General features: G+C 41.8%; 1 protein-coding gene across 1 annotated transcript in view; it reads right to left on the minus strand.

The window, feature by feature from the left end:
- The window catches only part of LOC126452490 (ubiquitin carboxyl-terminal hydrolase 32-like), a gene marked incomplete at its 5' end in the record, with an annotated part of 138,535 nt that overhangs the window by 31,665 nt on the left and 83,055 nt on the right, over positions 1-23,815 (minus strand). The window contains 4 exon segments of the mRNA XM_050091083.1: positions 11,767-12,136; positions 12,224-12,390; positions 14,193-14,384; positions 18,076-18,283. Coding sequence (XP_049947040.1) covers positions 11,767-12,136; positions 12,224-12,390; positions 14,193-14,384; positions 18,076-18,283 — 937 coding nt within the window.

The raw sequence follows: 23,815 nt of genomic DNA on the forward strand, positions 1-23,815 counted from the left end.
ATGCAGATTAAAAGAACAACCTTTTGGAGTCAATATTAATAAGTGATGAAACCTGAGCCTTCTACTTCACACCTGAGACCAAACACCAACAAATTTAGTGGCAGCATTCTGATTCACCCACGCTGCAAAAATTTAAAAAAAGCACACAGTCTGATGGTAAGGTCATGGCAATTGTGTTTTGGTATCAAAGGGGATATTGTGTGTCAATTTCATGGTTCCTAGGACAACAATAAATGCCAACACACACTGTTAGGCATTAAAAAAAAAAAAAAAAAACAGACTGGCAATTCAGAACAGAAGAAGAGGAATGTTGAGCAAGGGCACAAGCCTACTCCATGACAGTGCTCACCCGCCAAACTGTGAATCTTCTGTAACAGTTTGGATGGGACATCATCACTTACCAATACGCTGGTCCAGACTTAGTGCCCAGTGACTACCACATGTTTCCCAAATTCAAAGAAAACATGGCCGGAAGACACTTCAGTGACAATAACAAGGTGAAAGATGAGGTCTGATGCTTCTTCAACAGCAAGGCAACGGGCTGGTATGATATGGGCATACAAAACTGCTACAGTGCTTACAAAAATGCACTGATCAAAATGATGATTATGCAGGGGAAAAAAGTCAAATGTTCAAGCTTCAAAAATATGAACAATTTACAGTACACAAATTTTTGTTTATATTTTTTTAAAAAAATTGGAGATCTTACTTTTTGGATCACCCTTTGCATACCATGTAGATTCCTTTCAGAGTATGCTGATATGATATCCCCATAATTGGCAATCATACACAAGTATTTGCTCCATGAAATATCCATACCAAAAGACTGTAAAGTTGCACCAGCCATACCAAAAGAAAGGAAATAGGAGTAATATGATGAATTACAGATCCATACCATTGCTGCTGATTTGCATTTGGATTTGGATTTTGGAACACACACTATATTTGAACATTATGAATTACCTTGAAGGTAACAGGTTTACCGACACACGGTCAGTGCAAATTCAGAAAATATTGTTCCTGTGAAACATAACAAGCTTGCCTTTCCATTGTTTGACAACTAGCTCCTTTCTCATATGAAGTAACGAGTGCTATTGACAGCAAACTGACTCCATATTTCTAGATTTCCACAAGGCTTTTGAACTATTCTGACTTCTGATCAGATTGCATGCCTATCTGTTATTGCCTCAGTTGTGCACCTGAATTCATAATTTCATATCAGTAAGGTCACAGTACGTAGTGACCAATGGAAATCATTGAGTACAACAGAATTGATTTGTGGTCTTCCCCAAGGAAGTGTTACAGGCCCTCTGCTGTTCCTGATCTATGTAAATTACTTAGGAGACAATATGAGCTGCCCTATTAGATTGTTTGCAGATGATGCTGTCATTTCCAGTCTAGTAAAAGTACTCGAAAGATCAATATCAGTGACTTAGACATGATATCTGTATGGCACAAAAAGCAGCAATTGTCTCTGATTAAGGAAAGGTGTGAGGTCATCCACATAATTGCTAAAAGAAATTCATTAAATTTCAGTTACACAATAAATCACACAAATCTAAAGGCTGTCAATTCAACTAAATATCATGGAATTACAATAATGAACAATTTAAATCTGAACAATCACACAGACAATGATGTGAGGAAGGCTCATTTTGCATTATTGCGGGATAGGGGAGAGAATGTCATGGATATGATAAGCGAGCCAAAAGTGTTTGTTGTTGGGGTGAGGTCTTTTCATGAAATTTCAATCACCAACTTTCTCCTCTGAATGTGAAAATATTTTATTGTTGCCAACCTACACAGGGAGAAATGATCAGTGTGACAAAAAAGGAGACATCAGAGCTTGTGGGAAAAGATTTAAGTGCTCATTCTTCCCATTCTTAGATTGTGAAACAGAGAGATATAGTCTGACAATGGTTCAAAGAACCCTTAAGAGTGTTGTTTCTTTGGATTTCAATAGTTTCTGTGTGTGGATTTTGTCTTTTCTTATTGTGACTCAGGCTCTTTGGATAAGGCTGACCTACACTGTGCATCTAGATTTGGGGATGAAGATTATCTTCACAACATGGTAGCAACCTCTGAAGGAACTGTTTTAGAAGCAGCTGCAGGCTTATTACCATGGGCATTGTTTCATGTAGATGTACATGTACACATGCTCGTGCCATTGATTGTGCTTGCGTGACGGCACCGACTTTGACTACAGCTTTTCTCAGTGCAGGCAACAAAATAAGTTGATCAACAGAAGACTGGACAGCCTTATATTGTTTTATTGATGGTTACAATTTATGCGTTTATACAGTGTCTGTATCTTCAAATGCCCTCCCGAAGAAACAGTCACAGTTCTGATGACTACAGCTACAGTAAATATTACGAAATTGATTCTCATTCTGAAAATCCAAACTGACATCAGTTATTTGTGACAGATGAAAATTTGAACCAAATCAGGATCGAATCTGGATTTCCCGCCTATTGCAAGCGGTCACTTTAACCACTTTGGCTATCTGAGCATGCTTCCAGAACTGATCCAAACTTCCATATATCACTGAGTCCTCAACTCTTACACTTGCACATTTCAAGATTAGCTCACAGGGTTAGTGAAGTATTTTTATCGTTATTTTAGCCCATCGAGGCATGGATACATTATTGATGGTTACAATGTATGTTTCTACACAGTCTGCATCTTAATAATACAATATCCTTCAGACATTCACGCATTGCCTTGCCAGACATAGTAACTACGAAGAACGTACCCATGCCTTGATGGGCTACAACAATGATGAAATACTTGTCCCTCCCTGTATGGGAATCACGAAATGTGTGAGCATTAAGAGTTGTGGGCATTATGACACACAAAAGTCTGGGTCGGTCACAGAGGCATGCTCAGATAGCTGAAGGGGTAAGAAAATCTCTTGCAACAAGCAGGAAATCCAGGCTCAACTCTTGGTCCAGCATAAATTTTCATCCATCACAAACAGCTGATATCAATCTGGATTCAAAAAATGCAAATCAATTTCATATTTATATTCTTTCCTTTGGCCATATAAACAAAACTGTCATGGCCACTTTAATTTCCTAAATTTTCTTTCCTTCTAAAAACAATGGCTAATTGTTGTTCCAAACGCTACCTGAGCAGTTTACACAGAAGTCTGGTGTTGAGCATAATCATCCTGCTTTGTGGGCACCTTTCCTGAAGTACCTTGACATTACACTCTACTGCCATGTGAGAATATCTTTGAAATTTATAAGATCACGCTGGACTGGGAACAAAATTCGACCTTCAGTTAAATATATTTGGCCTGATATGCTGTGTCAGGAAAAATGCAAACTGAATGTTAACATTAAGGTGGCAGTTCTCTGCAGTTCACCATTCCCTCTTTTCATTACATTCTTATCTTCTGTTATGTCTTCCATTCTCTTTGCAGTTCAGCAACATTCACATTTCTCTACAGTTTATATCCCCATTACTGAAGTCAGTAGCGCTGTGATTTTGCTATAGCCACAAAATACTGACAGAAATTAAGTACTGTGGTCACTTCATGAAATGTAGTTGTTTCAACCAAAGATATTCCGGTGTAAAGTCTTTTGATTGACTATAAAGTTCCAGCAAAAATTTTATCTGTTTTGTGGATCCAGGAGGAGGATGCTGCCTTTAATCACCGCTGTTCTCTCTTTATGACAATAACGACATTCAGAATGAGATTTTCACTCTGCAGCGGAGTGTTCGCTGACTTGAAACTTCCTGGCAGGTTACAACTGTGTGCCGGACCTAGACTCGAATTCAGGACCTTTGCCTTTCACGAGAAAGTGCTCTACCATCTGAGTTACCCAAGCATGACTCGCGCTCCATCCTCACAGCTTTACTTCTGCCTTCCAAACTTCACAGAAGCTCTCCTGCGAAAGGTCCTGAGTTCAAGTCTCGGTCCAGCACACAGTTTTAATCTGCCAGGAAGTTTAATAATGACATTTTTCCATGGACTTTGCTGTTACCATTATCAACATTTAATTTATCTAATGAAATTTCGGAGGGATTATTCTCTCAAGCTATCTTAGTAATGTGGCTGCCAAAAGCCCACCTGTGGTGTTTAGAGATTTGTTTTTGTGTTAAAATCTACAAGATTACTCTTATTTTATTGTGATGACCATTTCTCCCTATGTAGTAGGGTGCTAACGAAATATTTTCACACTGGAGGAGAAAGTTGGCGACAAATTTTATGGGAAGATCCTGCTGTAATGAAAGACATTTATGTTTTAATGCTCGCCATCCCAAATCACAAAAGCATATCCATCACACTCTCCTCCATATTTCGCAGCTATACAAAACAAGCTGCACTTATTTGGACTTTTTTGGTGTTCTCCATCAATCCTACCTGCTGTGGATCGCACACCACACAGCAATACTCCAGAAAAGGGCAGACTAGCAGAGTGTAAAAAACCTCTTTAATAGACCTGTTGCATGTTCTGCAAATAAATCACGGTCTTTGGTTTGCTGTCCTCACAACATCATCTATGTGGCCATTCCAGTATAGTTATTCATACTTGTAATCCGTAAGTATTTATATGAATTTGCAGCCTTTAGAGTTCTGCGAGTTGTTGTTAAGTTGAAATCTATGATTATATAAAGTCAGCTGCTACTTTTTGCACCATAATCTGGCAGAAATTTCACTATAAATCGTTTTGTGGTTGATTCTGACCATCATATGACTTCACAAGACACTCAGATTGTCTCCTAAATCATTTATAAAGATCAGGAACAGCAGAGGGGATATAACACTTCCTTGGGGAGCGCCAGATATTGCTTCTGTTTTACTCAATGACTCTCCATCAATCATTACAAAATGGATCTTCCTGACAGGAAATCATAAATACATTCATACAACTGAGATGAAACTTCAAAGACACACAATTCAATTAGAAGTTGCCTGAGAAGAACACTGTCAAAAGTCTGCTGGACACATTACTTCACAAGAAAATAGATGGTTGGTTTGTAGGGGTTGAAGGGACCAGACTGCGAAGGCCATCAGTCCCTTATTCCACGACCATGAAATACCCACAAAGAAGAAAAACAAGCAATGGAGACAAGGGATTACATAGAACAAGAAAGACATACACAAAGACCAGTAAAGAGGAATTAAAAGCACAAAGAGTGTTACAGTGATTGGCTGACCATGGAGAGAGAGAGAGAGAGAGAGAGAGAGAGAGAAAAGGAAAAGCCAACCATCAAGCGACACACTAGAAACCCCAATCTAAATCTGAAGGCCAAAGGCACGACTCAACACACAAAAGAGGCAAACCCTCAGACTGAGCGACAAAAGCCCCCTGCACAAATAAAACTCAAAACTAAGCCTTCCACTGCAGTGTCATCCATTAAAAGTGCAGGGAGAATATCAGGCAGCGCAAACATCTGCCTGAGTGCTTTTAAAAATGGACAGTCAAACAAGATCTTGACCACTGTGAATGCTGATCCACAGCAACATAGAGGCAGGTCCTCGTGGCACAATAAATGACCTTGCTTCAGCCCGGTATTGCCAATGCGTAGCCAGCAGAGAACAACTGAGTCCTTGCGAGAGGCTCGTATGGAGGTGCCCCACACACGTGTAGTCTCCTGGATAACCCGAAGTTTGTTGGGTGAAGACAGGGTGAACCATTCATCACCCAAGGTACCTAGGACTTTCTGCCGCAATACGGACTGGAGATCACATTCTGAAAGGTGAATCTCCACTGATAGCCTGTTTGGCCAGCCTGTCAACATGTTCATTATGCAGGATGCTGACATGATCCGGGGTCCACACAAAAACCACGGAGTGGTCGCAACGGCCGAGAGTATTGATGGACTCCTGGATAGCAATCACCAGACGAGAGCAACGAAAACACTGGTCGATAAATCATAAACCGCTCAGGGAGTCACTACAGATGACAAAGGACTCACCTGAGCAGGAGCGGATGTACTCTACGGCGCGAGATATGGCGACCAGCTCTGCAGTGGAAACACTGCAGGCAGCCGGCAATGAGCATTGTTCAGAATGATCCCCAAGAGTAATAGCTTAACCAACTTGACCAGCAACCATCGAACCGTCGGTATAGACTACATCAGAGCCGTGAAACTCAGCAAGGATGGAAACAAAGCGGCAGCAGAGGGTCTCAGGAGGGACTGAGTCTGTCGGACCCTGTGCCAAATCCAGCCAAAGGCATGGGAGGGGCACACACCGTGGGGGTATACATATATGAGCCCAGAAAAGAGGTGGGAGTGGGAAAAACTCAAGCCCAGATAGAAGAGCCCAGATGTGAACCGCGATCGTACACCCTGACCGGGGCCGCCGTTCTGGAAGATGGAAACCAAGTTGGGGAACAGGAGACAGTAATTTGGATGCCCGGGCAAGCTACAAACATGTGCAGCATAAGCAGCCAGTAGTTGTTGGCGCTGGATCCGCGATGGAGGGACACCAACCTCCACAAGTAGGCTGTTTACAGGGCCTGTGCGGAAAGCACCAGTTGCAAGTTAGATCCCGCAGTAAAGTATGGGGTCAAGCAACTACAATGTGAAAGGCGATGCCGAACCATAAGCCAGGCTCCCATATTCAAGATGGGACTGAATCAATGCCTGATACAGTCTTAGAAGGGTAGACCAATCGGCACCCGAGCTGGTGTAACTCAAGCAACGAAGAGCGTTAAGATGGCACCAGCAAGTTTGTTTAAGCTGCCGAATATGAGGGAGCCAAGTCAATAAGGTATCAAAAAGCAAGCTCAAAAGGCGATGCGTCTCCACCACGGCAAGAGGTTTGCTGTCAAGATAAAGCTGCACCTCAGGGTGAACAGTGTGATGCTGGCAGAAATGCATGACCAAGTCTTGGCAGCCGAGAACTGGACGCCGTGCATGACAGTCCAAGACTGCACCCTGCGGATAGTGCCCTGTAGTTGCCCCCAGCAACTGCAATTCCAGTGGAGCTATAGTACAGGCAAAGGTCATCAGCATATAAAGAAGCCAATACGGACGTTCCCACAGCTGCAGCTAGCCCATTGATAGCAAATAAAAACAGGCAGACACTCAAAACAGAGCCTTGCGGGACCCCATTCTCCTGGGCTCGGGAGGAACTATGGGAGGAACCAACTTGAAAGTGGAAGGAACGAAGTGACAGAAAATTTTGAATAAAAATTGGGAGCGGGCTCCTAAGACACCACCCATGAAGCTTGGTGAGGATGTTATGTCCCCATGTTGTATATTATGCCTTCCACATGTCCAAAAAGATGACAACCAGATGCTGATGGCGGACAAATGCCGTACGGATGGCAGACCAGATTATGAGTGGCAGAGCGGCCCTTACGGAACCCATCCTGAGATGGTGCCAGAAGGCCCCTAGACTCAAGTAGCCATCTCAACCTCCAGCTCATCATAGGTTTGAGCAGCTTGCACAGAATGTTGGTGACGTTAATGGGGGGCTAGATGTTCACCTCCAGTGGGTTCTTGCCACACTTCAACACTGGTATGATAACGCTTTCCCGCCATTGAGACGGGAACGCACCCTCAACCCAGATACGGTTCAAAAGGTCTAGGAGATGTCGCTGGCAGTCCACTGGGAGGTGCTGGAGCATCTGATAGTGGATGCGATCCGACCCGAGAGGCATATCAGGGCAAACGGCTAGGGCACTTTGGAATTCCCATTCACTGAATGGAGCATTGTACAATTCGTGGTGGTGCATATGGAATGAAAGACTCTGACATTCCAACTGCTCTTTCAGGGAGCAAAAGGCCAGCGGGTAATTCGTAGAAGCTGAACTCTGAGCATAATGCTTTGCTAAGAGTTTTGCAATCGTGTCGGATTCAGTACAGACTGCTCCATTCAGGGAAAGCCCAGGTACACTGATGGGGGTCTGATATTCATAAAGTTGCCTAATCTTGTCCCAAACCTGCGATTGAGAGGTACGGATGCCAATAGTGGAGACATACCTTTCCCAGCACTTTGCTTCCTTCGGTGAATAAGACGTCAGGCCCAAAAGTATGTGCTAAAATTGTGCAAAAAAGTTGATGTATTTCACCTATTTATTACTGATGGTATAATTGACAACACTGTGGAAAATACAAACTGATACATCCAGAATAGTAAAAGAGGTGGAGTTCAATATTCAAGACAACGTGACTGCAGAGATACCACAAAACACAAGATAAAGGCTCTTTTAGGTGTATTATACCTTACAGGTGTAAAGCAAGGAGAATACACAAATTGCTGTGAACTGTGGGAGTCAGATGACACAGGAATGATTGTCTTACAAAGTCTCTTCAGCTATAAGCACTTTTGCTTTCTGCTTTTGAGCTCCTGTGTTTGACTACATAGGCACCCAGAACAAGAGAAAACAAAGTGACGAACTAGCATCCATTTGTGACTTCCATCAAGAATTTGTCAACAACTGTCTTTCTCACTACAATATCAGTGAGTTTGTCACTAATGAAGAGATGATGCATCCTTTCAGAAGACACTGCAGATCTGTACAGTATATCCCCAATAAGCCTGCAAATTATGTCATTTCAAAACATTTTATACCCTGAACTCTGAAATTTATTGTGGCAAGCAGATTCCACGACCCCACCTGAAATCCAACAAGCCTGATGACTGTAAAAAACTAGTTACACCAACAGCAAAAAGACACACAATTACCACAGCAGCTAATCTCTGGCTCCTGAAAATCTCCTCGGAAAAGGATTGACTTTCTTTTTGGAATGGGGAGGTAGAAGGAAATTCTCCCAGAATTCCAAGCAAATAAAACTCTCTTTGGTTTTCAAGATGATTTTTGTATGGTCTCAACTGTTCCTAAAAAGAAAAAAGCTGCAATTTCTTTTATCGACAATGCAGCACAACACAAATGTAAAAGATCAAGAGACTAAGAAATTGAGCGTTAATTTGGACTACAGTGCTACCAAAGGAGGAGTACACACTGTAGATCAGATCTGATCATCCTAGAGTACTTTGAGAATCATGTGACAATGGCCACTTGCACTTTTCTACAGATATCTAGATATTACTGGGATAAATGCAAACATTATTCTCAAATTCAACAATACTGGTAATAAGGAAATAAGAAGAAATTTTTTGAAACATACTGCACTTGACCTGACAGAAGAACATTTGTAGCCACAAGCATTTTACAAACACTTCTGATGGATATTCAAGCCTTCTTGACCAAGTATAGACATGAAGAAGAGCAGACCAAAGAAACAGCAAAACCTGAACCTTGTTACTCATGTGGCAGGCATAAAAACAACAGAACAAAAACTGCGCGTGTGAAAGGCAAGAAAAATGTATGCAAGAAACACAGTGTTACAGACACTAAATGTGCGCAATGAGAATGTTTCATGCAGATACACAAGAGTTGGAGTTTATGAGTGCTCATTTCATAATGTGTTCTCTTGTTACTTTTTTTCAAATGGTTGAATCTGAGCACTATGGGACTTAACATCAGAGGTCATCAGTCCCCTAGAACTTAGAACTACTTAAACCTAACTATCCTAAGGGCATCGCACACATCCATGCCTGAGGCAGGATTTGAACCTGCGACCGTAGCAGTCGCATGGTTTTGAACTGAAGCACCTAGAAACGCTCAGCCACTGCAGCCAGCCTTACTGTTTTTTCACGTGAAACAATGCAGTTAAGTGATATAACAAAAAACACCATAATATGTAAATAGATGAAGGGAACAAAGAATATCGGCACCTTATAAGTTACAATGGCAATAAAAGACAGTTATGAAGGCGACAAATATATAAAAGATTATTTTTATAGAGCCAAATAATGCTATGTTATGTTTTCTCCATTAAAATGCAGTTAGCAATTACATAAAGATTATTTTTCTAAGGTTAAAAATTTAATACTAATTGCAGTGCGAAAGCCGTAACGTGCCCACTCATGGAAGTTCGAATGGCACACCCACCAATGGGTTAAACCCATTTGTCAATATTTGCTCCACCTTGAAATCTTATAAAGACCGGCCTGGATATTTGTGCAGTATCTTTTAAGGTAGTACTTCATTACAGAATAACAATATCAACTGTGAAAAGTGGATTGTTCACAAATGTGAAATAATGGTGACGTATCAGTGGGTCCCATTATATTCCTAGGAAGCCTCCACCACATACATGAACCTTGTTGGTAAAAAGCATGCAGCAAGCATAACGACCTTTGGCAATGTCCCATTTAGTATTAAAATGTTTTGAGTATACGCTTATATTAAATCATGACTTACACACACTTCATGATTATGCTCTTTCTCTTTGATTTGAATAATGTCAAAGTCTATGCATCCATCCAACACAATAATATTACAATGATGGCATCCTCCCTCACCTAACACCTCTTCTAGTAACAAACTTTCACACCCAAGCACACAAATATGACATCAATATTTACAACCCTGAAACAAGATAGATTGCTACACACCACACAGAGGTGCAGCATTGGCGGCTGTGCTGCCACATACAGTTGCAGCTGGGAGGGGGTGAGAAAAGGGCAAAGGAAAAGAAGGTGTGCTGGGGGAATAGTAGGAATGTGAGACTGTAGTGGGAGTACAGAAATGGAAGCAGCACACGAGGACAGGCACTAGCAAAGCCTGATGCCATGGAGGTTATGGGAATGCAGGATAGCAGGCTGGTCCAATGTTCCCATCTGTCCCTTGTCAACCTCACAAGCAGGCGCAGGCAGTGTAAGCTACCCGCGAGATGACCCCATTGCACACATTCTGGTAATGCCTGAACTAAAACAAAAACTAATGCTAAGTTTTCTATGTGCACCCTGAAGCGCACACTACAGGCAGACCCGACAAAATGACGTTATTGTCTGGAGCGTCTCATGATACACAGCTTGCTGTCACTGCTCATTGCTTCCTTGTGTACCACCACTGTAATCCCTGTCTCCAATTCGCAACACGTGCCGTGCTGCTCCTCCGATCTCGCGCGTTCCTGCTATTCCCCCAGTGCGCCTGCACAGCAGTTATCCCTTCTCTCCTATCTCTTTTTTCCCCACTCTGCAACCTTCTCATGCTGCATTTATCAGCCCCCCCCCCCCCCCCCCCCCCCCGCGCCACTTCTCCATCTCTACACTCTCATAAAGATAGTGCGGCCAGCACTTTCCCCCCACTTTTTCCTGCTATCTATCATCTTTACATGCCTGTATGCATCCTGTACCCCCACTACCCAGTCTAGATGAGGTCCCCCCTGAGGGCAGTTAAGCCTCAGCACCCGGGCATGACAGTGGCTATGTGTGTGTGTGATGGGTGCATACAAATCTGTGAGAGTCTGAGGAAGGGTTTTGTCTTGTAGCTTAGTCTACTTTCAACTATACTTTAAATCTGTGTGTCCACCAGGCAATGCCTCCTCCGTGTGGTGAGCAGCAGTACATCGTATTGTACTGTCGTCATGCCACTCCACATTTTCCATTGTTTGATATCAATATTTTATGTACAGTATATGTAATAAAGAATTATGCAGCTTTCTGAAACCTTGGCAGCAGACAGGTGAACTACATATCACTACTCTTTCGGTCATCTAAATTACTGGAGCTGCTGAGAAAGTCTTTCTGTAATGCCACACAAACAATGAATATTCATCTTCAGCTATTACTGTGCAGCTCTCTATCAAATCCACAGCAATTTTCATAACTGTCACATTATCTCTTGTATATCTCTACTTCATATGTAACGCTCACTTTCATTTGTCTGTCTGCCATATTTATCTCTAAGCAAATGCATATAGATACTTTGTTTATGAAAGAGATCACTTACCACTACAGCATACAAATTGTACTTCAAATCAAATGGGTCGCTGCCGTCAGTAAGCCGATGTTGGTGGAAATCTTGTAGGGCACAATCTACCACAGGAGTTTTGACGAGTGACGTCGACACCAGTCTTTCACGTGAATTCAATGGTAGCGTCAGATCACCATTGGGAATGTGTCCATTTCCTCTGGCACTGTTATGAGTATTTAGTTCAGCCTCTAATCTCGGTTTTGATATATTTAAATTGTTGTCAACTATCTCCCTATGGTTCTGAATTAAATGTGATAGTATATCACCATGATTTTGCACTTCAGATTCATCAGTCAGTGACATAATGTTGGATTCGATGTTACTGTCATTCTTTTCGGAGTTTTGCCTGAAAATAGAAAGACATTACTCCAAGTGAAAGAAATGACCAATCACAGAAAGAAATTGATGCAGTTTTCTCTTGTGAAGAACTTACTCCTTTTCAGCATATTCCCCCTTTAGTTCTTTGTGTCTGATGACCGTCTGTTTAGGTACCGAAGCAAGGTAGGCTGTTGGATCAAAATTCCTGAATGGAAAATTCACAACCTTCTGGGACTTTACCCACTTCCCATTAACAAACTGGAACCTTTTCAGATGAACAATCTGAAGAATTAAGAAGAAAAAAAATGCATTGAAAATGATAATTTTTCTTTAATATAATAAAAACAATTATTCCAACAAGACATTGCACTACTAATAGTTTGACATTTATGAGATGGTAGATTCATAAGGAGGCAGTGACACCATTAAAAGATAAACAATATGCAGAATGGAAGTTGTCATTTGTGTATTATTAACATACGAGGCTGAAAGCAAGACATCCCTCTGCATGTTGAGTATCATGCATTATAAAGGGTTCCTCATCTAAGTCTGCAATCTCATACATTTTTAAAATGAAACAAAGTATGAGAAATGCTATTAGCCAGTGATGCACACAATGGGCAGTAATGCACAATCCATAAAAGTAAACAAACATAGCTTTCAACACAAAGTTGAGCATGGCATTCTAAATGTTCCACGCTTATTCATTTATGAAACAATCTTATTCACAAGGAACTATATCTTGAAAACCGGCAAATTACTGCAGAATAAGACTGTACACAACTACTACACCAGGGGGCAATAAAAAATACACCAAACACACCTTAAAATAAAATTGTTTCTGAGGAGTATAATTATGATTAGTGTCACACTACACAATAAGGTATTAGAGGAAATAAAAATTGCTATGTAACCAATATTTAAAATGAAACTAAAGGCATTTCCAATAAAGTACTGTTTCTATTCTATAAAAAAGATTTCTGAATATGTGGAACTAAATGTTACTCTAACAATTATTTTGTACGAAAATACACATACTTTAAATTTACCTACTTATTTTGCTGATTCTATATATTACTGTATCCTTACTTTGATCTGTCTATTATCAGTTGTGAAATTTTTGCTGCATGACAATAATGGATCAATAAATACAGGCAATGCCAAATTATATTAATGTTAAATGTCTTATTGGGATTTTATCTCTAGTAAAACCTCCTTATGTATAATATTTTCCATCCTTACAAAATATATTACATCCTAGTTAACTATTAATCTTCTCCTGATGGATATGAGTTTCCAATTACTACACACAACAGAAGACTTCAGCCAAGTCAGCTTTTTAGAGGTAGTTATTTTATCCCATTAAGGAACACATTTCCCACATTCATCGTCAGAATAAGTGTGGTCCTTTTTGTTGTAGGCTCAATTTTTGCAGACCGATCTGTATTTTGTTAATTGCACACTGAGCAAATTTCCCCTCCGCTGTCTTTTATTTAAGATACGGTGTCCATATTATGTTATCAATTTTTTGATTATATAATCCCATCTTCATATGTCCTCAGAGTTTCCATCATTAACTGAAAGCTGCATATGTCATCCAAATCAAGATGTCATTTGCAAATTTAAGAAATGGCATAACATTTCCACTAGAAAGAATTCTGCACTGATCTCTCTAACTCTTATATCCTCATATCAGATATCAAATGAATTGAATAGACTTTGTGACATCTTCAGAAGCAAAGCAGAGAGCCAACATTTACTGCACTGCTCTCCCTCATATTCACAACATTTGTTATTCAGATAGTGGGGGGAATTACCAAATTTTGTAATATGTCAATACAACTACCATTTTTGAGAAAGTTGTTGAAAAATGCAATTTCAATGTAATTGATCACATTAACTTTCATGTCCCAAACAACTTTTTTTTTTTAATTATGCACCCTAAAAATTCATCTTGGCCTTTACTCACTTATTCTTCAAATGTTTGAGTATCAATGATGCGATCAACATTGAAGTTAATTCATAGTTGAAATATACATACATACTATACATTACTAACAAATGTACAATGTGAATATACAAACCAGTATTGGAGGTAGCCTCCATATTTGAAGCTTTTTGCTTGCCAACTGATGTTGGCCACATTTTGAGCAATAATACTTTTCATCTTCCCCAAGATGCTCTTCTTTTGTAAAGGCCTCCAAGCAAAAATCCAGATCAATTGGCTCTGACTGCTGTTGCCGTGTCAATGGAACACTTTCATGTTCCACAAAAACCTGAAGAATTTTGAGCAATGGATTATTTCAGTTTCTTTTGACAATATGATGAAAATATATCACGCAGCAATAGATTCTATTTTGTTGCAAAACTAATTTTCAAGGATTTATTTTCATTAAGCTAATTAAACCGGTAGTGATTAATGTGATGCTACAATACTATAACAAAAAATTTATCATATGCATGCAGTAATTTCTCTCTTGTAATTTCAAACTCTAAAAATAAGTTAAGTTTTGTTTCTAATACAATTAGAAAACAAGGATTTATCACTTTCACACTAAACAGAAGAATGTCACAGAGTGATAGGTATGTTCACTGAATAGGTGCAAAGTTGCTTATATTTAGAAGACACACACACACACACACACACACACACACACACACACACAATTTTCCAGTGCTGTCACCTGACTATAGTTATCCTGTCTGGGGTGGGCTGTAAGAAAACTAAAGGTGTGTGGAGTGGAGGAGTGAGAGGTAAGAAATGGGAGGTGGTCTGGAAAAGGTAAATGCCAATAGGAGAAGAAACTAAGTCACATTTGCTGCAAGGCTTAAGCTAACTCTTTAACTGTTCACAATTTGCCCTCCTCCTCCTGAAGTGCTACCCAATCTACAAAATATCTTTATCCAATCTTACACCTCTCAAACTCATACCCTTTCCTTCCTGTCTCCCCCAATCTGTCACCTCTCTGTGGAAGTCCAAGATATAGGAATTGTCCTGCAGAGTCCTCTACCATCTCCTATTGCGGCGAAGTCACTTGCTGTGAGAGGAGAAACAATTTGTACAAAGCATCCACAACTTTAATACAGTCACCGGGCAGTGGTCCATGGGGATATTAGCATGAATAATCTACAGACTTTCATGAATGGACATTGCCAAAATGGGGTCAAAAGCCATCTAAACCACAAAATCGTTTAAGTATGTGGCACAATATAATGTATGTTAATGCAACATCTGCTTCACAATATATGCCAGTTGAAATCCTCCCTGATTTTTTATTTCATCTTTGGGTCTTTATCAAGATTGTTTGCTACAGGACAAATGTGAGTCTGATTTAGTTTTCTACAAGAAAACATCCGGTAACTATCAACCTGGCAATAAGCAACATGCTGTGCATACTGTTAGGCATGTGGTTATGTTTATTTCATTTATGCCACAATGTCAATATGCAAGTAACCAATTGCAAGTGTATTGCTTTATAACACCCATTATTTCAGCAACACACCATGTCATTTCCATCTCTGCCATTTACCACACAAAAATTCAATTTTTTTAAAAAATATTACAGTAATATAGAATTCTCACAGGTTTACACAATTCACTTCCACTCAATAAGTACAGGGATCTTGAAACACTAAATGATGACGATGTAGACACTAAATCATGACAGATGGTTAAACCAATACAAGACTCCTTAACACAGGGTTATATGCAGCTGGAACATTAATGACAACCACACACTGCATCATGTCAAATTTGTGTAGAAGATACAAGGAGGATGAAATATTAAACAGCAGTATAAGGGTGGTGAAGCAATTGTTACAATGCAGTGCTCAGATCGTAATTGGCCCTAAGTATCCAAAGGTGTACAGCCTGCACAGCACCTGTACCAGTTTCCAGTTCACACAGCTCCCTTAAAACTGTATCTCTTTCCCTGCTGTACCTCTCTGTTCTGTATTCATCCTATTTTGACACTGACATTTTGTATGCAATCAGTGGAAATATACCAAACATGGCAAGCTCCACCACAGTCCATAGCTAGTTTTCCAATATACTGTGCAACACCCTGCTATATGTGGTAACACTATATCACTTTCAAAATGTTGCCACAGCCCATGCACAATCACAGTACCTCATTTTGTTTCTTGGTTCTCCAAGCTGCCTTAAGAAATGAGCATAGATATATTTATACTTACATGTTGCCCACAAAATTGAGCAAATTTAGGAGTAGTGTAACGTGTTTTAACATAAAAATTTCACAGTTATCTTCTCAGATCACCAGTTACTATTCCTTACGGGAATTCATTTACAAATTGTTTTTGTAATTTGAGGTGGGGGAGGTGTGAATATAGGGAACTCAGCAAACAGGTTTAGGCTACAATATAGCTTTAAAACTGCACTGGTATACGTGCTGCACGGAACTGTTTTTCCAGACAACAGTTCAAAAATATATTGTTCATTGCTTAAAACATTACACTGAACTGAAACTCTCATTTACATTTTCTCTGCATGAAAGAGGGCTTTTGCAAATGTCAGACATAACAATATGACAAAAACTACATGTACAGAATATGTTACATAATACAATAGTTGCATCTTACATCTATTTTATGAATTTATTATTTTGCAGATGATATGCTACTGTTTTATATCACAAGCAGCATCTTACAGTTAATTGAGTGAATATAAACATTTTTCTATTACAAAAGATTTTAATTTATTGTTACAATCAATCCCCTTATATGATCTTAAATAACTTGATAGACTGTTGAACCAAATCAAACCATTAATTTAGGATGCCTAACTGTTGGTTTTCATTTGGTTCTTTTCCAAAAGCAGTTTAAATTTTGCTCAAATGTTGTGATCATGTACATTACTGCACTTGATAACTTCGTTTGGTTGACTCATAAAAAACTAAAGTAATTTAAATACATATAAATAATATATTGTTACTAAGGAGATAAGACACCAGTACTGACTTTTGCACAAACAAAATTAATGTGGTAGTTTACCAATCATAGATTATCGTCAAGATACACACCCAGAAATTTTGCTGCTGCTCATTTCTGATGCCAAGACATTTCATATATTATTTACATTGATGTGTTTTAAATGCTAGTAATTGAGATTTGGCGACATTCACATTGAGCCCTGATCACTGAAATATTTTGTTAATTCTTTTACACTAATAGTAGCAAAAGATTCTAGTTCCTTATACTCTCTACCACTGAATAAGACCGATGTGTCATCTGCATACCTGATAATATGGGAGTTAATAGATTGTGCAGTGTTGTTAATATACATAAGGAAAAGAAAAAGTATTGAGCCCTGAGGTACTCCCTGCACCACTTATTCCATTACTGGACTGACAGTTTACAATTTTTTCATCTAATTTGTATGTCAGTTTGGTGCACTGCTTATGATTCAACAGCTATGAAGCCATATCATGTATGGATGTATTTCATACACAATATGACTTCAGCTATTTTAGATATAACCTATTGTTTACTGTGTAAAATGCTTCTGAGAGGTCTAAAAATATACTTCCAGTTTGCATCTTCAGGCCCAACAGGCAGTACACTTCATGTAAGAACTGTCTAAATGTTTTGGCTGTGCTTTGCCCTTTTCTAAAGGCATGTTGAGAATCTGTAAGACGTTTGTGATTTCTGAAAAGGCACTACACTGGGACAGCACAATATTTTCGAATACCTACTAAAGATGGGAGTTAGTGATATTGGTCTATAGTTAGAGACATCTTCCTTATTTCCTTTTATACATTGGTTTCACAACACTCATTTTTCAACAGTTGGATACATGTGTTCTCTAATGCTGCAGTTAATCTTGTAGGTAAGATTTTAAGCACATCTTAGCAACTGCACTGAATATACCAACTAATCCAGATGAAAATTTTTCTTTAGCATAAGTATTTTGGAGAAATGATCTAGTTTGGAGCCTGAAAATGCACATACCCTTTCCTGGGATGTCTGATAACGCAGGTGTAGAGCTGTTGGATCCCAATCAATGGCTAGGTGTGTACATCTGAAGTTGAATTCAGCTTCAGAGCAAGGTATGCGACAGCCGCGGCAAAATCTGTACCACGGGCACAGAGCACACTGCATACCATCTCGCTGAACTGCTTTCAGTACGAATGGGAATTCATAACCTAGGCTGTCATCACTGAAAAAGAACATGTCATAACTAATATTCATTACACTGAAGTGACCTGAAATGTAGGTATAATTTAGGTTTATGAACAGGAGCTGAGTTAGTCATATGTTACACAAAATGTGATCAAAAATGAAACAACTATTGAATTGCACATGATATCTTCAATGCAGTAAAAGGTCTAACTCTTGCATTTTTGATGGGCTGCTTTATTTACTTCCTTCCTTTCATGTTGCAATGTTTCCAACAATTTGGCCAAGGTTAACACTTCAGTATCTCAGAATGCCAAATTTCACTCTTTGTTTCCATTTCTCCCCTGTGAGTAATTGTGTTGTGTTGTGTTGTGTTGTGTTGTGTGTGTGTGTGTGTGTGTGTGTGTGTGTGTGTGTGCATAAGTAATTACTTGTGACCAGGGACTTTTCCTGTCAGCATCTTATATCTTAATTATCAGTTACTCGTGACCAGGGATGGTTGGTTGGTTGGTTGGTTTAAAAGAGGAGGGTAGGGACCAAACTATGAGGTCATCAGTCTCTCATTCCTAATAAGACAATGACACAAGTGTGAGAATAAGACAGATGAGACATACAACGCAAAATGGAAAGAAAGCAAACCTACAAGAACGAAGGAAAGGCAACGAACACTAAAAGGAACAAAAGAGGACAAAAAAACAACAGAGACCCACTAGAAACGGAAGAGAGTAAAACAAGAAAGAATATTCTAGTGGCTGGCCGAGCACAAGAATAACAAGGAAAAGCCAGCCACTCTGCAACACATTAAAACCTCCACCCTGAAAACACTAAGGTGGAGGACACAGAGGGACAAAGGACACGTGATAAAACTTAGGATCAAATGATAAAAACCACCATCAGGAATAAATCGTAAAAGTAAATCAGCCAATGAAGCGTCGTCAGGTAAAATGGGCGGCAACAAATCCGGTAACGCAAGATTTCTTCACTTGGCAGTCAACGTAGGACAGTGCACCAGTATATGGGCCACTGTCAACCGGGCACCGCACCGACACTCAGGCGGGTCTTCACGGTGCAAGAGGTAATCATAGGTCGCTCAAGTGTGGCCAATGCGGAGCTGGCAGAGGACAACTGATTCCCTGCAAGAAGCCCGCATGGAAGACTTCCACACATTCGTAGACTCCTTAATGACACGCAGTTTGTTGTGCGTACTGTTATCCCATTCCATCTCCCAAAGCCAAAAACCCTGCGGCATAAGTCAGAATGCAGGTCAGGTTCAGGCCCATCTCCAGAATCGGTTTCCGTGTAGCCTGTTTGGCCAGCTTGTCGGCAAGTTCGTTGCCTGGGATGCCAACGTGTCCTGGGGTCCCTACAAACACCATTGAATGACAGGACCGGTAAAGGGCATAGATGGACTCCTGTATGGATGTTACCAAGGATGGCGAGGGTAACACTGGTCGATAGCTTGTGGGCTGCTCAAGGAGTCAATACACAGAAGAAACGATTCCCGGGGCACGAACGGATATACTGAAGTGCACGAGATATGGCAACCAGCTCTGCAGTGAACACACGGCAGCCATCAGGCAAGGAATGCTGTTCAATATGGTCTCTGTTGACAAAGGCAAAGAAAACATCGAGCCTTCGGTGTAAACCACTTCAGAGCCCTGGAACGCTTCAAGAATCTAGAGGAAGTGACAGCGGAGAGCCACAGGGTTAACGGAGTCCTTAAGGCCATGCAAAAGGTCAAGGCGAAGCTTCAGCCTACAGATACACCACAGAGGTGTACATGAATGGACCTCGAGGAGAGGTGGTGAACAGAACAACTCCAGTTCTGTCAGCAATGGCACATGAACCGCAATCGTTAGCCCTGACCTGGGCCACCTATGCGGGAGATGAAGCACTGTGGTTGGGAAAAGAAGATGGTAATTAGGACGTTCATGAGAGCTATGACTGTGTGCAACGTAACTGGCGAGCAGTTGCACACATCTGATCTTCAATGGAGGGACTCCAGCCTCCAACAATACACTTGTCACCGGACTCGTCCTAAAAGTTCCTGTCACTAGTCTAACTCCGCAATGGTGCAATGGGTCGAGCAAACGCAATGCTGAGGGCACCACCGAACCATAAATCACACTCCCATAGTCAAGGTGCGAGTGAACAAGGGCTCTGTAGAGCCACATCAGCATGGAGCAATCTACACCCCAGTTGGTGTTGTTCAGGCAGTCGAGGGCACTGAGGCGCTGCCAACACTTCCGCTTAAGCTGACAAAGATGAGGAAGCCAAGTCAAATAAGCATCAAAAACCAGACCTAAGAATCAATATGTCTCCACTACAGTGAGTGGATCAGCATTAAGGTAAATTTCTGGTTCCGGATGAGTGGTACAACACTGATAGAAATGCGTGACATGTCTTCATGGCAGAAAACTGGAAGCCATGGGCTACAGCCCATGACTGCACCTTGTGGATGGCTCACTGTAGGTGAAGCTCAGCAACACCAGTACTGAAGCAGCAGTACGAAATGCAGAAGTCATCTGCATAAAGAGAAGGTGAGACGGAGGGCCCAACAGCTGCTGCTAGACCATTAATGGCCACTAAAAATAGAGAGAGACTCAATACAAAGCCCTGTGAGAGTCCGTTCTCCTGGATATGGATGGAACTGTGGGAGGCACCAACTTGGACACGGAAAGTACAGAGCGACAGGAAGTTTTGGATAAAAATTGGGAGCAGGCCCCAGAGACCCCACTCATACAATGTGGCAAGGATATGATGTCACCAGGTCATGTTGCATGCTTTACGTAAGTCAAAAAAGACGACAATCAGGTGTTGCCATCTGGAAAAGCCTGTTCGGATGGCAGACCCCACGGACACAAGATTATCAGTGGTAGAGTGACCCTGGTGGAAGCCGACCTGACATGGAGCCTGTAAGCCACGTGACACCAGGACCCAATCCAACCACCGACACACCATACGTTTCAACAGCTTACAAAGAATGTTGGTGAGACTGATGGGCCGACAGCTATCCACATCAAGCAGGTTTTTACCGGGTTTGAGCACGAGAATGATGGCGCTCTCCCACCACGGCAATGGAAAGATGCCAGTGCACCAGATCCGATTGAAGATGATGAGGATATGTCGCTTGTAGTCAGATGAGAGATGTTTACTAATATCTGGCTGTGGATCCAATCAGGTCCAGGAGCTGTGTCGGGGCAATGTGCAAGGCCACTGAGGAGCTCCCATTCTGTAAATGGGGCTGTTATAGGACTCACTGTGGCATGTAGTGAATGACAGGACTTTCCCCTCCAGCCACCGTTTGAGAGTGCGAAAGGCTGGGGGGTGATTCTCTGGAGCAGAGGCTCGAGCAAAGAGCTCAGCAAAGTGCTCGGCAACTGCGTTTGTGTTGGTAGATAACACGCCATTTATGTTAACACCTGTTGGGGTCTGGTACCCAAAGAGACGTTTCATCTTTGCCCAGGCTTGGGAAGGTGATGTATGGCACCCAATGGTGGAGACGTATCTCTTAAACACTCCTGCTTCCATTATTTGATAAGTTGGCAAATGCGGGCACAGAGGTGTTTAAAGGCTACGAGGTGCTCCAGGGAGGAGTGCCGCCTATGCCACTGTAGAGCTCGCCGATGCTCCTTAATTGCCTCAGACTTCTGGCGACCACCAAGGGCCTGCCTTATGCTGGGGGCACCCTAAAGAGCGAGGGATCGCGTTTTCTGCTGCAGAAATAATTGTTGTAGTCACCTGCTCAACCATCACATTGATGTTATCGTGTGGGGGAAATTCAACAGTGACAGCAGAGGTTAAAATTTCCTGGTCCGCCTTGTTTAAAGCGCATCTGGGCATGTGTCCGTGGGCCTGACGCTGGGGCACTGACAGGAAGATGGAGAAGTGGGTCATTACAAAACAGGTCGTCATGTGCTCTCCAGTGGCTAGATGGGAGAAGTCACGGGCTGCAAATTGATAAATCAATAGCCGAGTAACTACCATGAGCCACACTGAAATGTGTGGCAGCCCCAGTATTTAAGAGGCAGAGGTTGAACTGAGACAGTAAAGTTTTGACATCTCTGCCTCGGCCAGTAAGCCTGGTGCCACCCCACAAGGGGTTATGGGCATTAACATCTCCCAAAAGTAGGAAAGGCTTAGAGAGTTGATCAATCAGTGCAGCTAATACGTTCAGGGGTACTGCCCCATCTGGAGGAAGATATACATTGCAGACAGTTGTTTCCTGCGTCATCCTTATTCTGACAGCCACAGCTTCAAGAGGGGTTTGAAGGGGCACAGTGTCACTACAGACTGAGTTTAGGACATAAACGCGAACTCCACCAGACACTCGATTATAGTCGCTTATACCCACGGAGGGCAGGGGTCCACATTGCCAGGAAACAGGTTTCCAGGAGAGCAATGCAGAAGGCAGGTGTAAAACTTAACAGTTGGCGTAGCTCAGCCAGGCAGTCGAAAAAACCACATCAATTCCACTTGAGGATGATGCCATCAGGAGCCTGGTAGGGCATGGAACATTCAATGAGGCAGTTTACACCTCAGTCACGTGCTGCCACTGATTTTTTGCCTGAGCAGTATATATCCATTGTGTCTGAGGGTCTGGCAAAATCTAGGTCCTCAGCGGACGCCAGAATCTCCACCCCATCCTCAGATGCACAGCTTGTAGGGAGCGGTGGTGTGGGTGCCACCACAATTTCCTTGGTCTTGGGGGTTTTCTTTTTGGATTTCTCTCGCTGCTCCTTGGGTTTCCCTGGCTGGGAGGACTTCACTGGCTCAGTCTCCGGGACTGAGGATGAGCGTGAAGCCCTACGACCAGCTGCTTTTGAGCTCTTCAGCCACTGGCGGGTGTCATATTTCCCACTAGCAGAAACCTGGGAAGGGAGTGACCCAAGTGACCCCTACTAGCGAGAGAAGCGAAAAAAGACTTGCGCTTCTTTGGCACAGAAGTGGGGACTGATATCACAGATGGTTGGGGGGGGGGGGGGGGGTGTTGCTCCTGAAGTAGGTGGTGCAGGAATAACAAGGAGGGAAGTGACCCCCCCCCCCCCTCCCCCCACAACCACCATCAAGAGGACAGGTGTAGTCTTGCGACTCTGAGAGGTGACAGGGTTTGGTGGAGATGATGGGGCTAGAACTGTTTTAGTGGTGGAGTACGACAATGTTATACATACAGGATGTAGGCATTCACATTTCCTCTTAGCCTCAGTGTAGGTGAGTCGGTGCAGGGCCTTTTACTCCATGATTTTTCTTTCTTTCTGCAGAATCCTGCGGTCTGGTGAGCAAGGCGATTGGTGCTCTCCGCAGCTGACACAGATGAGAGGCGGGGCACATGGAGTATTGGGATGTGATGGGCATCCGCCATCTCGACATGTGACGCTGGAAGCACAGCGGGAAGACATACAGGCCAAACTTCCAGCACTTAACGCATCACATCGGGGGAGTGATATAGGGCTTTACACTACACCAGTAGAGCATCATCTTGACCTTCTCGGGCAATGTATCACCCTCAAAGTCCAAGATGAGGGCACCGTTGGCAACCTGATTATACCTCAGACCGCGGTGGACACACTGG

The sequence above is a fragment of the Schistocerca serialis genome, unplaced genomic scaffold, assembly GCF_023864345.2.
Source record: "Schistocerca serialis cubense isolate TAMUIC-IGC-003099 unplaced genomic scaffold, iqSchSeri2.2 HiC_scaffold_884, whole genome shotgun sequence".
Lineage (NCBI taxonomy): Eukaryota > Metazoa > Arthropoda > Insecta > Orthoptera > Acrididae > Schistocerca > Schistocerca serialis.